Here is a 17,373-nt window from a genome sequence, read left to right as displayed (position 1 = left end):
ATTTTGCGAAATTGACATTTTTGTACATATTGTTCTAGAGCTGCCGGGCCAAAGTAACAGATCCCGTCATTAGCACCCAAGCCTGGGACGAGGCTTCTTTCTTTTTTTTCCCTCCATTTACTTAGTTATTTAGACGACGATGGCAAGCTGGAGCATTGATAAGTACCTTCTTGGTGTTATCTCAAGAAAATCAGTACTTGTCTCTGCCAAATCGTACTCTTTGTGCGGCCAGTACCTCATCAATACCTCTGACAAACCTATCTGACCCACCCAAGCACAGGTTCCTCTCTCGTAGCCCTTTGCAGTCACGTGCTGCCTTACTCAGCACTCTTCGATTTGTTGCCAGCGCTGCCTCTGTCAGGTGGGTCTCGTTTTGGGTAGCTGCAGGCAAGCTGGCGCCAAATTTAGGCAAGCTGTGCCTGACGTGTATGCTCTTGATTACTCGTGCAACTCTGAGTGTCTGCTGCTGCGCAAAACATCGTTCGCCTTCCATCACGACGGCTTCAGCAATCAGCCCTCATCGAGCTCCTCCGCTGCTCGCCCATTGACATACTTTTCTGGAGGCCCATAATTGGCTTCTCATTCAACTTTTAATTCGTATTTGCCTCGTCTTCTGCGCCATTCTTCGTCTATCGCCATCGCGTTTGAGCGCCTCACCATGCCAGGCCTCGTGTCAGCAACAGGCGTCCTCGCCTTCCTCGCTGATGAGGAGCCTGAACTCAAGGTCTTCGCCCTCCAGACTCTGAATGATGACATAGATACCATTTGGACCGAAGTCGCCAACGCACTGAGCCAGATGTATGCCTCCCGGTTCCCTCGTATCCTCCTTGCTGACCCTCTGCCCGTAGTGAAGCCCTCTACGAGGACGAATCCTTTCCTGAGCGACAATTGGCTGCTCTCGTGCTTGCCAAAGTCTATTATCATCTCCAGGCCTACAATGATAGCATGGTTTTTGCTTTGGCCGCCGGCGACCTCTTCAAGCTCGACGCCCCCGGCGAATTTGAGGAAACCATTGTCTCCAAGTGCATCGACCAGTACATCTCTGTTACCGCCGCCCGCCATGCTACCCACAAGACGGCCAAGAATATCGATCTTCCCGAGCTGACAACTACCTTCTCCAACCCGTCCGACAGCGCCGTCATGTCTCCTACTACGCCCTTTTCGCAGACGACGCTGCCTCCCAAGTCTTTGCTTTCGCGCGCCTCCCTCGACGACGCTTCCATTGAGGCTAGCCTACTTCCCCTCAAGGAGGGACGTTCCGGCTCTGTTGCCCAGTTGCCGGATCGCGCCACCGAGAAAGCTCTGCAGAGAATTATCGAGCGCCTCTTCGAAAGCTGCCTGAAACAAGGTCGCTATCGCCAAGTCGTCGGCATTGCCATCGAATCCAAGAATCTCGATATCTTGCGCAAGGTCATCAAACGCGCGAGCGAAGATGAGAAGAAAGCTGCCAAGTCTCAGGATGGCGCTGCAGGCCCTGCAGAAGATCTCATGGAGTATACTCTCGGAGTGTGCATGGACATTGTCCAGGAGCGAAGCTTTCGCACCGAAATTCTGCGACTCATCCTCGACCTCCTCAATGAAATTCCTGACCCAGACTACTTTTCCATCGCCAAGTGTGTTGTCTACCTCAATGCCGATGTGGAAGCCTCTAACATGCTCCATTCCCTCATTGAGAAGGGCGATCGCACATCCATTGCCAATGCCTATCAAATCGCCTTCGATCTCTACGACAACGGCACTCAGGAGTTCCTAGGTAATGTCATCTCATCACTGCCTTTTGAAGAACCACCCAACCCAGAGGACAAGGAAAACGAGGACAATACCGAGAGCGCCTCCCTCCTCCAGAACCGGCAGGAATCGCCTGAGAGTGAAACACCCCAGGACGTTGCCTTCCGCAACATTCGATCCATCCTCGACGGTTCCAAGACTATCCGACTCAATCTTGAGTTCCTCTATCGCAACAACCATACGGACCTAAGTATACTTAACAAGGTTCGCGACAGCCTGGAGGGTCGCAATTCCATCTTCCATACTGCCGTCACGTTCTGCAACGCCTTTATGAACCAAGGAACCACCAACGACAAGTTCTTCAGAGATAATCTAGAGTGGCTTGGCAAGGCCGTGAACTGGTCCAAGTTTACTGCTACTGCTGCTCTCGGTGTCATCCATCGCGGTAATCTGTCGCAATCACGCAAGCTGCTCGAGCCTTACTTGCCGAGACAGGGCGGCCTTAGCAGCGGCTCCATTTTTAGCCAGGGTGGTGCCCTCTATGCTTACGGCCTGATTCACGCCAACCACGGCGCTGATGCACTGGACTTTCTCAAGACGCAGTTCAGCCAAGCCGAGGAGGAGGTTGTCCAGCACGGTGGTGCCCTCGGCCTTGGTATTGCTGGCATGGCCACTGGCGACCAAGAAATTTACACAAAACTCAGGGACATTCTTTACCAAGACTCGGCTCTCAACGGTGAAGCCGTTGGCGTTGCCATGGGCCTCATCATGCTGGGTACCGGTAACGTGAAGGCTCTCGAGGACATGATCAACTATTCTCATGAGACTACTCACGAAAAGATTGTTCGTGGCGTCGCTCTTGGAATGGCTCTTATCATGTACGGCCGCCAGGAGGGTGCTGATGTCCTGATCGAGGGTCTTCTCAACGATCCCGACCCTACTCTCCGCTACGGTGGCATCATGACTGTGGCCATGGCCTACTGTGGTACCGGAAGCAACAAGGCTATCAGAAAACTTCTCCACACGGCTGTCAGCGATGTCAATGATGATGTTCGCCGTATCGCCGTCATGAGTTTGGGCTTCATCCTCTTCCGCAAGCCTGGCAGCGTACCACGCATGGTTGAGCTTCTCTCTGAGTCATACAACCCTCACGTTCGCTACGGCTCTGCCATGGCTCTGGGCATCTCTTGTGCTGGCACTGGCCTGGACGAGGCCATCGACCTCCTGGAACCCATGATGAAGGATCCTACCGACTTTGTCCGTCAAGGTGCTCTCATTTCTCTCGCGATGATTATGGTGCAGCAGAATGAGATCATGAACCCTAAGGTCGCCTCCATTCGGAAGACGCTGAAGAAGGTTGTCGGAGATCGTCACGAGGATGCGATGACCAAGTTTGGTGCCGCACTTGCCCTTGGTATCATTGATGCAGGTGGTCGCAACTGCACGATTGGCCTCCAGACCCAGACCGGCAATCTTAACATGGCTGGCATTGTTGGTATGGCTGTCTTCACCCAGTATTGGTACTGGTTCCCCTTTACGCATTTCCTGTCCCTCAGCTTTTCCCCCACTGCAATCATTGGCCTGGATCATGACCTCGAGATTCCCGACTTCAAGTTCCACTGTGCCACTCGCCAAAGCCTGTTTGACTACCCGCCTGAGCAGGAGGTCAAGACCGAAGAGGGCCCGGCACTCATCGCCACTGCCATCCTGTCCACAACTGCCCAGGCTAAGCGCAGAGCTCAGAAGAAAGAGCGTGCCCAGCGCCGTGAGAGTATGGATATGGACCCTACTCCGCCCAAGGATGGTGACAAGATGGATATCGACGACGAGAAACCCAAAGATGGTACCAAGGAAATCAAGGAGGGGGAGGAGAAGGAGTCTACTGAAACTAAAAAGAAGCCTGAAAAGGAGAAGGTCGGCTACGAAATCGAAAACATGAGCAGGGTCCTCCCAAGCCAACTCAAGTACATCACCTTCCCAGCCGGCCGATACAAGCCGGTCAAGAAGCCTACTGGCGGTCCCATCCTGCTTGATGATACACAGCCAGATGAGAGCAAGTCTGTCCTGGAAGAAAAGCTCAAGAAGGTGACCACGGAGCGCGCCCCCGTCGCTGGTGTTCAGCGGAGTGGCAATCGAACCAGCAACGCCCGCCTCCTCGAGACCTTGGTAGGAGACTCGCGTCGCGGGCCGGACACGAATGCCATGCTGGACTTACTCTCTCGCGGAGGACGCCTAAATCTGGGCGGTGGGGAGCGCGAGATTCCCTCTCGACAGGTCTATACTCCTGGCACCGGCCTAGTTCAGGGCCACCCAGAAAGAAACAGCCCCGAAGTGGACGACGAAGGCGAAGGTATCGAGGAGGCCGAGGTGCCCGACGAGTTTGATTACTTTACGGACAGCAGCGACATTGAATAAGTTGCTCGCTCCCGTTTGTGCAACTCGGCTAATTGGCGTCGAGGATACTCTTAGAGTAGTCACTGGCTGCGAATCTCGCCTGTACCATTAGATATATACTAGCCGATGAAGAGGCCTCGGGCCGGAGCTGTACGTGATGAGTTGGACGTGACGGGGAGTATGTTTCAAGTTTAGATAACATATCTCTTTGCAATGTACAGTATCTGATTTTTGAAGTATGACTGCATATTCGTATTGGGCATACTAATTATGTGATGCGAAAAGAAGCTATAGCTTCGATGGCGACTGGCGTGCCGCTACATGTGATGCGATGCAATCTAAAGAATGAAGGCTACAAAATGCGTTGGAAGCAGCGAGAAGACAGAGATATTAATATGCAATACTAACAAGGCGATGCCTGCGTCTCTTAGATGCCTCGCGTCGTTGAACTAGGCCCCCCCACCCCCAAAGTAGAGCAATCCCGGAAACAAAGGAAAGACGTGAATAAGCCGTCTATCATGATTTTTGTTCTACTCCTTCTTCTGACCAGGCGCACACTCACTGCACACTTGCACGCGATGCCAGGCATTGGCCAGGTTGCCGCGGAAATTCCACGTTGCGGCGTGGCTCTCTGGCTGGCAGTTGTACACCTCGTCGGTGGCCTTGACGAGGATCGTGGTGCAGCGGCGGCCGGTTTCCTTGGTCGGCGCTGCGGAGGAATCGGCAGCAGCAGTGTCCGCGGGGCTCCTGTTGGACACGGCGGTGTCGTCGGGGACGGTCTCGGGCTCGCCATTTTGGAAGACGCTGGCGGGGATGACGCCCTTGTACATCCAGCGCTTCCAGGCCCACGCGGCGTGGCCATGGCAGAGAGACGGCGCGTCGGGCTTGGGGTCGCAGTCGGGGAGGAGGTAAGCTTGAGTCCAGTTGCGGCCAGCATCGACGGAGACGTCGACGCGGATGATGGAGCGACCGCCTCCGGAATAGGCGTAGCCGCTGACTGTCAGCTTCCGCGCGTCGGCGGTAGCTGCGGCGGGCTCGTCCTGGCTGGCGTCGGCGGCATCGGCAGGCTCCTTGACCCAGTCGCCGAGTTTGAGCGCGGTAATGGCGCTCTGCACTGGCAGTTCCTGAATGGCTGGCGCTTTGTCCCAGTCGACCTCGGTCTGGTTGGGGCCGAAGCACTTGTAGTCTTTACGCTGCCATTGGCTCGTGCTCTCGTCCTCGCTTAGCGTGATCTGATTGAGCCACTTGACGGATCGCGCGGCGACGTGGCCGGGCACAATGGCACGCAATGGATAGCCGTGATCGCGCGGCAGCGGTTTGCCGTTCATGCCGTAGGCTAGAAGAACGTCGCCCTGGGGATCGACAGCTTTGCGAATGGGAATCGACGCGCCGTAGGCTTCCATGCCGTTGAACTGGACGTGCTTCACTTCGCTGGTTCCGCTCATGCCCTGATCATTCTCGAACCCGGCGTCGCGGAGCACGTCGGCGAGAAGAACGCCCTCCCAGCTTGCGTTTGAAATGGCCCCGGCTGTCCATTGAAGACCATTTGTCGCACGCCCGGACCCATCCGACATGTGTTTCCGGCGATTACCAGAGCATTGTAAAACTGCCGTAACTTGGTGCTTGGGAAATTTTGATTTGAGATCGGATAGCGTATATTCCTTGACGCTGCCGTCGAGCAACTCGATGGATAGCAGATGGTTGTCCGCCTCGTCTTCTGCGATACGGGGCACCCACATGTGGTTGCGGACATAGAAGAGTTCGTTTGGGGTCAGAAACTGTGCGCTCATGGCCTCGTCTGGCGTTTCAGCATTGCGCGGTTTGGCAGTCTTTGTAATGAGGTCGGGATGGCGAATGGGATCGTCGGCAAAGGGGTCTTCGATAGCGTCTTGGGGCGGTTTTCCGTCTTTTAGGTCGGCCGGGTGCACGAAACCAATCAAGTATTGCTGCAGAATGTCGTATACGTATTGGTTCTTGTGAATGGCAAAAATATTCCAGTACGGTTCAATAGAGCCGCCAGCTGCCCTCAAGATGACAGAGCCACCAGGGTGGGCCGAAACCCATTCTGTAATGTCGTAGACTTTGTCGCCATGAATTACCCAGGGCCGCTCCGAATTACCGTCATGTTCCTTGACCTCGGACAATCGATATCGTGGGAGTGAAGCATCTCTCGTGTCGAGAAACTCTGGTTCCGGCTTGCGGGGCAGCGTTTCGATGGATGGCTTGAAGTTGCCCATGACAGTCGTGGTCGAGTCAAATGAGACCTTGGGCGCAAAGTAGATGCCGATGGCGACAGAGGCGAAGCCTGCGGCTAGGGCCATGGCGGCACGATACCGAGCGTTGAGCGCTTGCGGAGCCGATATATTCTTCGCTAATCGAGGGGCGGACTTGTGAAAGTTGCGTATTTGGCATCCCGACAAAACCTGTCGCGCAAGCTGTGGTCTGGGATGAAGGTGAAGCAGCAGGCGCTGGGCGCAACGGCTGGATGACGGGCCAGCCATAGCTTGAGGAGACGGTGACAGGTAGCGCAGAATCGCTTTGCAGACTTTATCGCATCGCAAGAAACGTGGTGATTTGCGATGGGTTAGAGGCGGGAGAGAAGCGCGAGATTGATTGCGCAAAAGGGAATCGGAGTGGTGCCGTCAATTTCGCAGCTCCAGAGTCCGAGGTGTCCACAGGCCGATGACGCTTGCTGGCCGTATTCAACGGTCAGCATTAGCTGTTTGACCGGTGCGGAGCCTATGTACAAGCGAATGTAGAAGTTTGTGTCGGTTTGTGGAAAGACGCGCTGCGTTAAGATGGGGGGGAAGATGGAGTAAAACAATTTTGAGCAGGGAGGCGAGATGAGGATCGGGAGTCGGAGGCCGGGTGACGCTCGAAAGTGGCAATGCTGCTGCAGCACAGCTCGCCGATGCTTGCCGTCGTGCGGCCGGGACCAGGATGCAGCTAACGTCAGACAGCGCACTCAAGCCGAGCCGGAGTGATCTTTTTGAGGGATCTTCTAGGCTCATTGCCTCTTCGATGATAGGCTAATAGGGTGGGTTGGGACTTGTCTAGGGGCGCTGCTGGTGCTAGCAGCCCGTACTAATTTGCCAATGTACAGGATGTGTGTGGGCCAGATGCAGCGTGGCCCTTGGTTTCCGGGGAGAAGAGCTGCATGGTCGGCTGCCGGAATGCAAGGCTGGTGGCGTGGCACACTGACGGTCGGCGTGCAAATATTTTCTTGATGAGCCAACGATGAACATTGATTGGGCTTTGCTTAAAGGAAAGCATGGCGACGAAGGTAGATACAAGAGTAATGCTTGGTAACAGCAAACGGGGACATTTCCGGAGGAGTGAGATGACAGCTGGCAAGCGGCCGCCAGCTGGCAGCGCAAAACATCCCGAAAAAAAAAAAAGGATTACATGCCTGCAAGAATGCGCCGCTGCCCTGAGGAATTGGTGCCTGGTGCCCTATTGAGGGGTCGCAACGGCACTCCCTGCAGTACCTACCTATTATTACTTGTGTGCGCTGTAGATCACTTCCGCGGGTACAGAGGCGTCCTGATGGTCTAGAACGGGATAGTTGCCAACATTTTGTGCCTTTACGCTCAAGCATACCAAGCTCAATACGCTCTGCATCTGGCCATGCATCTGACTGATGCTATTTTGGTCAAGATCCAGGTACACGGCTTGGAGACGGAAGTCGGGCATCCACTTGCATCGGTCCGTCGGGCGACCACCCTAGCCTCTCGACGAGCCGTCGACCGACTTCCGTCCAACTACAGCGTCTTACCGCACGTGCTTCTCGTCTCCGTTTCTCTGCCCATTAAATTACTAGTGATCGTTGTTTGGTGGTGGTAGATATAACTTTGCCAAGCTCAAACAGACTGCATCCTAGGCTTAAACGGCATCAGGGGCTGCGCTGTGCCGTGCAAAGCAGCGACACTGCACTACTGTGAAGATGAGATGACGGTCAATTCAACGAAACATGGCAATCTTCTACCTTGAGTCCACGTTGTTCTGTCGGGGACATATCTCACACGATAATCATGACGCGCTCATAAAAGGGCAGCTAGTCCAAGAGACGCGTTTAAATATGATTGTGCTCGATTGTCCAGGGCAACCATTTTCTAGTCTATACCTAGAACTGCCAGATACTCAATACCAGTCTTGTCATCCGCCTCTCAGAAATCTCGACACCTTTTCGAACTTTGCTCTAGTAAGCAGCTCGACTTCTTTTCCTGTAAACTACTGTTGATCAGACACGCATTGGCTGAGACGCTCGGAGAGTGCAGTGTCTACCGTCAGAAGCATGCAACCAGTAATGAACCAGGGTACTTCAGCTTCCATTACTTGAGCTGCTACTACTTGAGCTGCGGTTATGGCCGCCAAACGAGCCGCCGCCGAACGAGCCGCCGCCGAACGAGTCGTCGTGGACCGTGGAGACGTGGGACCGGCCGACGCTGACCGGGGCGCGGCTGACCGGGGCGCGGCTGACCGGGGCAACACTAGCCGGGGCAACACTGCCCGGAGCGACGCTGACCGGGGCAATGTCAGCCGAGGAGACGCTGGAATTTGTGCCCTCACTCTCAGACTTGGCGGCGAGGCGCTGCACAATGACCTGGGACTCGCGCGTCTTTTGGGCTGCGGCCTCGCCGTCGGCCTCGGCGGGCACGGCCTGCTTGCGGGAAACCAAGCTGCGAATCTTGGAGAATAGAGCCACGAGGAGCATGGGCACCGCCTTGAGCACAAGGACAAGCACGTTTTTGATGCCGAGCATGTCATCGCGGAGCTCGCCGGTGCGGTACTTGGCCCGCATGTCGATGGCGACGATGGCGAAGAAGAAGGCAAAGATGAGGCCGAGGATCACGCCCGCTATCCAGATGTCGCAGGGGTTCTTTGCGCTGCCGGTAGCATTCACGAGGGGATTCATCAGGTTGTCGAGGGTGCCGTTGGTGGCATTGTGCTTCTGGGTGATGTTGCCAAGGTGGTGGGCGTGGTGAGGCGTCGAAGAGTTCAAAAGGTCTTGGTGAAAGGTCAGAGTCGGCTGAGGATCTTTGAATACCTTGAACTGGTTTACCTGTTTTGTTCTCCATTCTGTAGAGTTTTTATCTTGTAGTTTTTGACTCGAAAGGTTGACAGTCAGCTTTGCGAGACTGTATGGGCAGGCGGACGACGGAAAGGCAGCGTGCGAGTACAAAGACAGAAAAGAAGAGACGAGTGTAGAGATGAAGAAAAGAGTGAGGGAAAGAGAAACAAGCTGTTGATTTGTGTTGTCATCTTCATTATAGAAAAAAGTTTTACCGGAATGCCTCGTCAAATTTGATTTTGGCGTTGGCGTTGATGGCTTACTTACACTGAAGCCTAGCATCTGGCGTTTTGGTGGCGCTGCAGAAGCATATACAGCCTATCAGAACATGTCCTCTGCGTTGGCTTGTCAAGAAATGACGTAAATGTCAATATAGAGATTACTTGATAGATTAAACAACATTTGACTTGGAGAAGACTGGTCAGGGAGGACAAGGATGAACTGTTCATCACGGCCAACGGAAGACTATATCACCAAAAGGCCTCAACCAAATCAATTCAACATTAACGCTAGTCGAGATCTGTTTCAGAGTCCTAGGCCTTGATCTTCCTCATCAGATCATGGCTCAATGCTTTTTTACTTGTACATGTCTATCATCACCACAGATGAGGCTTCCAAAGGCGCCTTCCCGAGGGGTATAGATTGGCGCTCGAAAGCAGAAAGCTTATGTTCATTAATAAATGAACAGCCACGCCTACTAGCGATAACTTTATTACTCAAGCCCCGGAAAGTATACCACGTGGCGGCAACGCCCTGTTACCGCCCAGTGAACTCTGACCCTTTATTTATTCTATCTTTTTGACGTGAACAATCTGCTCAGCCTTGTTTCCCCCCGCATATTGCCAAGAAGCACGGCGACGTCACCAGCATTCATTATATGCGTTTCGGTCCCACAAGATCGGTAGCGCAAAGCAGCATCTCAGTTCGTCGTCCCCGAAATTCCTCTACCTATCTTCAACTTGTTTCTTTCGAATTGGCAACTAGTTATCCCATTTACCCTTACGCCTTGAATAAGTCGCCCGCCCCCCCTCCACCATGGACTTTACGCAACAAGTCGACGCCGTGTCCCGCGCCGTCTGCAAAGACGTCCTCACGCTCGCCAGCGGTCAGCCCTCGCGCACCATCAGCCTGCGCCAGACCTTTTCCACGCCGCGTCCTCCCGACCGCGCCGCCCTATGGGACGCTCTCACCAAGCCCGAGCGCCTCGCCACGTGGTTCGCGCCCGTCTCGGGCGACTTGCGCACCAACGGACGCTATAGCATCGCCGGCAACGCGAGCGGCACCGTCACCGAGTGCCACCCTCCCCACGGCTTTGCCCTGTCCTGGGAAGTTGGCGACACCATTAGCGCCGTGCGTGTCAACCTCGAATTATCATCATCATCATCATCACCCTCCTCCGATGGCGATGACGGCAAGACGGTGGTCGAGCTGCGACACACGTTCCCCGTCGACGCCCACTGGAAAAAGTACGGACCGGGCGCGGGAGGCGTCGGCTGGGACATGGTGCTGCTCGGGCTGGCGATGCATTTCCGGGGCATGGCCAAGCCCTCGGACGAGGAGTGGGCGGCGTCGGACGAGGCCGCCGTGTTTGCGCAGAGGGCGAGCGACAAGTGGCGAGAGGCGGCGGTGCAGGGCGGCGAGGACGAGGCGTGGGCAAAGGAGGCGGGCGACAGGACGACGGCGTTTTACGTCCCTGGATGGGAGGCTGGGTCGTCAAAGGCCTAAAGGAAAGGAGGGGCCAGGTAAATCTTTTTGCTCCAAATTTCCCTTCAATACTGTCGTGTAGAACTGTTACGTGTAAACGAAGCGCCTCTTATAGTGGCCATCTGTTGACTGTGACAGTACTCCGTACTCCGGACACGGTTACGTCATTTGGTCATTGCGGCGACAGCTTTCGACTGAGCCTTTCAGCTAGCATACTACATGCAAATATTTAAATGGAGAATACACCGAAAGAGAACCCAGCATATCTTGAAAAATAAGCCATGAGAGCAATGAGCGCTGTTGTCATTACTGCTTATTCACGCGCAGGTTATAACAGCGTCGCACACCTTCCTTCCATGGCGGGGTCCACTGGAACTGCTCAAGAGCCCCTCTACCTCGGGCCGCCATGCCAGGCCCCAGAAAGGCCATTATAACCCGGGGAAAGCTTCCAGCATGTCCCATCTCCGCCACCATTCTCTCTCAACTCTATTAATCTCACCATCATTTCAATAAAACACATTTTCCGAACCCAAACTCCACCATCTCGTCCTCCTCTTTCCAGAAACCTGTACCCCCCTCCCGCCCGAAATCAAATGACTCCCACACCCAGCCCGCCACCCCCGGCGCTGCTGCTGCTCCCGCCACCTCCTTCGCCGAGCACCCGCCTCGCCCTCAACAGCCTCTACCACGCGCCCCTCTCCGCCGTCCTCGCCACCCTCGCCGCGCAGTCCCGCCAGACGCGCCGTCCCGCGCTTCTCCTCATCGCCGTCGCCGCGCCCGTCCTAACCCACAGCTCCCTCCGCGGCGGCGGCAGCACGTCCGTCGTGCGCTGGCATGCCGCGCAGTCGCTCCTCGCGGGCGTCTACTCCATCATCGCCGCGCTGTGCGCTGAGCAGGGCGTCCAGACGGACCTGGGATCTGCGCCGACGGCGACGGCCGGCAGCGTCGACGCGCGCGTCGTGCTGGTCGACCACGAGCGCGGGCGCTCGTACCGCCGCGCGCCCGACGGATCCTACCAGACGCACAACGGCACCGCGGTGCTGGATCTTGCAGGCTTTGCGACGACGGTGCGGGGTCCCTGGGATAAGATTTTTCACCCGAGCAGCGAGTCGGGCTACGAGCTGCTCAAGGCGTACTTGCTGCTCGCAGAGGACAGACAGGTCTTCAAGCAGGGCCAGATGGTGCCCGTGCCGGGCGGCATCAGCATCTCCCCCGCCGCCGCCACGGGCGCGATAACGACTACGACAACGACGACGGGCAATGAAGCGGACGGAAAGGTGGACACACAGGAACACAAGAGCTACGACACCGTCATTCTCGGCGGCACGTTTGACCACCTCCACCCAGGCCACAAGCTGCTCCTCCACGGCACCGTGCTGCTCCTGCAGCTGCCCAAACCAGGCCAAGCGTCTTCGCCGAGCACCGTCATCATTGGCGTTTCCGGGGACCCCATGCTGCAAAACAAGAAGTTTGCCGACGAGCTCGAGAGCTGGGATACGCGGTCCCGGAGCGTCCTTGCCTTTCTCGCCACCACCCTGCACGTGTCTCCGCCCGGGGACGCCACTGCCGCCACCGCCGCCGTCACGCCGTCGAGCTACCGTGTGGAGCGCATCGTCGCAGGTCCCTCGGGCGGGCCGGAGCTACACGCCGTGTACGCCGACGGCGCGGTGAGGGTGCGTTGCACGGTGCTCGAGGATCCGTTTGGGCCGACGGTTGACGAGGAGCCCATTGGCGCCATCTGCGTGTCGGGGGAGACGCGCGGCGGTGGGCGGGCCGTCAATGAGAAGAGGGCGGCCAAGGGCTGGCACGCGCTCGATGCCTACGAGGTCGACGTGCTGGACACGCGCGGCATCGTGGAAGATGGTGGCGGGGCCAGGGAGGAAGATTTTGCAGCCAAGATTAGCAGCACGGCCATTCGGCAGCAGAGAGCCGAGGCCAAGGCAAAGGCGCAAATTTGACCAGACAGTATTCTGATTATGAATTGAGAATTGTATAGCATAGCATGCAACACAGAGAAATGTTCGAGTATACTAGTATAAAAATGTGCGTGGTGTAACTACCTCGAGCCACCCGTGGTGATACGAGTCGGTGCGAGTGTTCTGCCATCCACACTTTAGCGACAGATCACACGAGACACAAGTACTATGACAAAAAGAGCCCCAAGATAACTCCGAAATGTCCGACGTCGCATCACATCATGTCTTTATGAATTCGTCAATATGTACACGTTCGAAAAAGCTTATGTGACCAAACCCAACCCAGTATTGCGCCAGTCGGTTATGCGATAATAGTATAAGCTGACTTTCAACAAACTTGTCTGCGAGAAAAATTTGTTAGCTCTCTGCACTGCGCATATTAGCGGGTTATGATGGTGCGCGACGTACCCCGATGGAACCCGGCTGCAGCCACATGCCCTTTGCTTCTAACCATGCGAGCACCAGCAAACAACTCGTCCTGGGCATCGCCCACATATCCGGCAGGGCCAAGGTCATCAGCCACAAAAGTATATTCGCCGCGAGGTATATTCGGGTCGCCCGTCAGCTTGATTGCTTCCAGTCGGCCTCTGTACATCCGCGCGTCGAGTCTCCTCTTTTGCCACTCGTCCTCGGTCTCGCTGTCGTCTCGCTCCAGCCCAAGCTCGAGATCGGTGGCTGGAGGATCATCTGGTTGGTTCACCAATAGAAATTCGCAGCCGTGACCACTGTAGTCGCCAACCCAGATCCCACGCCACGGCTTCGTAGCCGTCGGTGTGTATAGCGTGGGATCCAAGGTGGAGTAGGTGACAATTTCTTCACCAATATGCACGCCAATGGCGGCCGCAGCGCCGTTACTGTTCGGTAAAGGTGCAGCAGCCCAGGGCAAAGGTAGCGGAGCCGTTCCGAGGAGCTCCATCCACTGCCGTATGCGGAAGGTCTGATCGGACACTTCAGACCGACAGCGAGGCCTGTCATGCACGGGTGTTCGGACAGCGGCTTGCCCGGATTCGATGCCGGCGACATGGTGTCTAGCCGGGATGGCTGGTGGTGGCCAGATGTCGTGGTAAGGGTAATCTCCCGAAAGACCTCTGTCAGCCTCTTCAGGGTTCAGTGGTCGCGTCAGCATAAAGTTGCTGTACATGCCCGCCAATCGGTCATCTAGAGTCATGGGCATCTCGTCGGCGAATCGGTTACCGCCGGGACGCTTGTGAAATTCTCGTTCCGCTTTCCCCTTTTCTTGCACCCTGAATTGCAAAACCGGTTTGTCCAGATGCAGGCTGACTTTGGGATCAAATCCATGAATTATTACCTCCTTGTCCGCGGGCCAGTGATCGTATGAATCTCTGCGACTGACGGCAAGCAGCTGATATGCTTCTATGCAGCCTCTTCGTTGATCGTACCGCGCAAGAATAAGCTTTCCCATGAGGTCACGATCGCTAAACCAAATTTTGTATCGTGGCAGAAACCATAGTCTGTCGAAAGCAGAATATAGTTCCCGAAAAGTTTTGCATGGGCCGGGGGTCGAGAGCCAGACACCTGGGACGTTGCGCTGGATGCAGCGATGCCAATGGAGTTCGGATACAGCATACTCGCGCAGGGTGCGGCAAGTTGCTGTGACGCTCAAGAGATCCAAGGGGGCAAGGTAGGATAATACTGCATGCAGGAGCTCTGCAGGTAAGTTCAAAAGTGGTGTCACATTTTCCTTTTTATGCGGCTCCATGCTAGTCCCCTGCCGCGTGTGCAGGGGCACATCGCTAGGTAATCGATTGAGCAAGTCGTCTAAATTTTCTTACACAAGCCCGTGTCAGCAACCAAAACTCTTTGCGAGGTTTTTGCCTCTGATTTAGCAGGGTAGATTATGGCGTGGACGTTTGAGTGCACCTGCGGTGGTTGAAAACGGCAGCAAGACCGCACCGTTATGCAGTCAAACGGTCTGAGATGCAGACATCTGAGTGTCAACAACTGACGGACCTGACTCACCTCTGAGCGGATCTAGCCAGCAACCATTGGATTTCGTGAATCCTGGAGGACTGGGCGAATTGGTGGGAAGTTGCTTGCGTCGTTTTAAAGCCCCTGTTTCGTCGGGTATATGGTTGAGGAATTCGAGGACATTTTCATCCTCGGCATCATGACGACCCCAGATAGAGGGCAGGGATGAGTGGTCCATGGCTGGCATTGAGATGTGCAGGCGTGCGGCTGATGAGGAGTTGAGATTGATAGTGGCGAGGCGAGGAGAGGAGTTAAGAGTACCCGGCGACCAGCCTCGCTTTATCAATCGTCTTTGCAAGCCTCTCTGCAACGTCTTAACATGGGCGGCCAGCCAACCAGGGCCACGATGGGACAAGCCAAAACGGGACGATGGCAAGCCGCACTACTTCAGCTGCAGCTGTATGCGGGATTCGGTGGAGCAAAGGCCAGATATTAGAGCAAAGCGTGTCGAATTGCGTTAAATGGCTATGCGCGGGGGTACAATAGTGCGGTATGCAGGAGCTGCAGACACAAGCGAGATGCCTATACGGCGGGCAACTAAGAGGCTGTTGTGGATGGCGGTTGACAGGTATTTATGGCGAGGTGGCGGATAGATCAAGATGCCCTGCTGAAGGATGCGAAATGCGAGATGCAAGCAGCAGGGAGCTACATGAAGCAGCGCAAACGAAGACGGGCGTCAACGTGGAGGCGCAACACAATGCAGGACGCGGAACCGGCCTGCGTAGCCGATGGGTATAGTAGGTTTTGTGGTGCCGGGAAGTGGTGCTGCAGCAGAGTTGAGTTGTGGTTTGCGCCGTCCGTATCTCGTGCCGCGTGTCTGTGCTGGCTGCGATCTACCTAGCTGGGTGACGTGGGAAGCAAGATGGGCGAGCCAAGCTGCAGGGATTCCCTCTGCAGGTTGGTAGGACTGTAGGAGACCAGTTAGTTACGGGCAAAGGGCGGCTGCTGACACGCTCTTGGCTCTGTAGTGACGTTGGGTTGGGTCTGTGTGTTTGCTAGCCAATCTAGCCTAGTCGTGGTGTTCAACGCTGTGCATGTGCCAAGAGAGCAACAGGTGGACGCAACGGCGATGAACTATGACCGATGATCGGAGCGATGTTTCCTGTACAATGTGAAAAATACTAGGGCTTCCTTTTCTGTCGTGTTTGTGCTGAAGCTGGAAGGTATTACGAAGCAGTGGAAAAATTGGTTCCGGCCAAGCGCAACAGAGCGAGCCGCTAAAATGTAAGCCTCAAAGCCACAAGGTGGCAAGAAGGGCCGATGTAGCAAGTTGTAGTACAGGAGCTTGCGGGAAGAGCAACAGCAGGGAGGAAAAAACGTCGTTACTTCTAGTTGAGCGTCTAAATAGAGATAAATGAACAGCGTGGAAGCTGGATGGCAGGTTAATTAGATGGAGGTAGGTGGGACCGGAGCTGGTGCGTGCTTTTTTGATGCGTTTGCAATTTCTTCAGATGCCCTCGCAGCGTTCACCTGGCAGCAACTGGCTAACAGTACGGATTAGACGAGAAAAAGCTAGATCGGTACCCTTGCGACTGCCGGAAAAAAAATCGAGCTAGCACCAATGCCTTGATGATGCGAAATTGTGAGTCGTGTCAACACTTGCTACTTAGCAGGAAAATGCCAGATGCGGCGTCGCCTTGGCCGTTGGTCGCACATTCGTCTTCACCACCATCTCATTGCCCGAGTCCAGGTAGTCTACGGGACATCTCGTCACGCGTCGTGACCCTTATTCGAATCGGTGACTCATTTAGTCACACTGTCCGGATGTTCGACCTTCTTGAGCTTCCCAGAAACTAGGCCGGATGAATACCCCCACGCCTGTTCGTGACAGTCGCCACGATATAGCCCCCACCACGCCTTTATTATCCACTTTGAAGAAACCAGCCAGCTTCTCCAACCACAAAGCGGACCAGGCGGGCCATTGTTCCTTTCTCGACCGGTGCGTCGCCACCATTCTGGACAAGAACTACTCGCGGGCCTACCCCCTGTCCTGCGAGTCTACAGTGTATGGAGCTGCTTGGCAAGCATTTGGCCTACTCATTGCCAGCCTTGCTAATGCGCCAGAAACAGACTTGACTTAATGTTGCACTAGTCTCGACTTCAGGCAGTTTCCGTCCGGCGCCGACAATGATCCGTCGACGAATTCCTCCTTACGCAGCCAGCCTGTCGGCTGCCGCAGATCTAATCTATTACTTGTGGCTGTGGGCTATGACGTGTGATGGTGGACTGGTGGTCTACTGATATACAGTATTCTACTCATGCAGCTCCGCGAGGGTCCCGTCGATAGCAAGGGCGGAAGAACGAAGACCCTTCTGCGTTTGATGATCCTTGTCCAGCGAGGGGAATATAGCAAATTGCGGAGCTTCCTGTTTTGCCTTCACCAAGTAAGGTTCTCGAGATCGAACAGCTACGAATGGGGCCGTCAACAATAAGACGGTGTAACACTAAGCAGTGAATAGAGCTAGCGGGTGCTCGGCTTGGGCTGCTGGGTAAACAACATCCAAAAAAAAA

General features: G+C 55.2%; 6 protein-coding genes across 6 annotated transcripts; 3 read left to right on the top strand and 3 right to left on the bottom strand.

Annotated features, from left to right (window-relative positions):
• Positions 1-658: 658 nt before the first annotated feature.
• On the top strand, positions 659-4,143 carry BBA_00560 (proteasome/cyclosome; the record flags this gene model as incomplete). The annotated part of the gene is made up of 2 exons (XM_008595657.1): positions 659-798; positions 849-4,143. 2 exons carry the CDS (start codon positions 659-661, stop codon positions 4,141-4,143), a joined length of 3,435 nt encoding a protein of 1,144 aa, XP_008593879.1.
• Positions 4,144-4,652: 509 nt separating this feature from the next.
• On the bottom strand, positions 4,653-6,443 carry BBA_00559 (oxidoreductase molybdopterin binding domain-containing protein; the record flags this gene model as incomplete). Its single annotated transcript, XM_008595656.1, has 1 exon — positions 4,653-6,443. The coding sequence occupies one exon, from the start codon at positions 6,441-6,443 to the stop codon at positions 4,653-4,655; it is 1,791 nt and encodes a 596-aa protein (XP_008593878.1).
• A 2,000-nt stretch (positions 6,444-8,443) lies between these two features.
• On the bottom strand, positions 8,444-9,200 carry BBA_00558 (uncharacterized protein; the record flags this gene model as incomplete). Its single annotated transcript, XM_008595655.1, has 2 exons — positions 8,444-9,129; positions 9,185-9,200. The coding sequence occupies 2 exons, from the start codon at positions 9,198-9,200 to the stop codon at positions 8,444-8,446; spliced, it is 702 nt and encodes a 233-aa protein (XP_008593877.1).
• Positions 9,201-10,228: 1,028 nt separating this feature from the next.
• BBA_00557 (activator of Hsp90 ATPase 1 family protein) lies at positions 10,229-10,918 on the top strand (the record flags this gene model as incomplete). The annotated part of the gene is made up of 1 exon (XM_008595654.1): positions 10,229-10,918. One exon carries the CDS (start codon positions 10,229-10,231, stop codon positions 10,916-10,918), a length of 690 nt encoding a protein of 229 aa, XP_008593876.1.
• A 572-nt stretch (positions 10,919-11,490) lies between these two features.
• BBA_00556 (cytidylyltransferase-like protein) lies at positions 11,491-12,855 on the top strand (the record flags this gene model as incomplete). The annotated part of the gene is made up of 1 exon (XM_008595653.1): positions 11,491-12,855. The coding sequence occupies one exon, from the start codon at positions 11,491-11,493 to the stop codon at positions 12,853-12,855; it is 1,365 nt and encodes a 454-aa protein (XP_008593875.1).
• Positions 12,856-13,252: 397 nt separating this feature from the next.
• BBA_00555 (F-box domain-containing protein) lies at positions 13,253-15,040 on the bottom strand (the record flags this gene model as incomplete). The annotated part of the gene is made up of 2 exons (XM_008595652.1): positions 13,253-14,541; positions 14,854-15,040. The coding sequence occupies 2 exons, from the start codon at positions 15,038-15,040 to the stop codon at positions 13,253-13,255; spliced, it is 1,476 nt and encodes a 491-aa protein (XP_008593874.1).
• Positions 15,041-17,373: the final 2,333 nt, after the last annotated feature.

Source organism: Beauveria bassiana (assembly GCF_000280675.1).
Source record: "Beauveria bassiana ARSEF 2860 unplaced genomic scaffold BBA_S00001, whole genome shotgun sequence".
Classification (NCBI taxonomy): domain Eukaryota; kingdom Fungi; phylum Ascomycota; class Sordariomycetes; order Hypocreales; family Cordycipitaceae; genus Beauveria; species Beauveria bassiana.
This window is presented reverse-complemented; position numbering and strand designations above follow the sequence as displayed.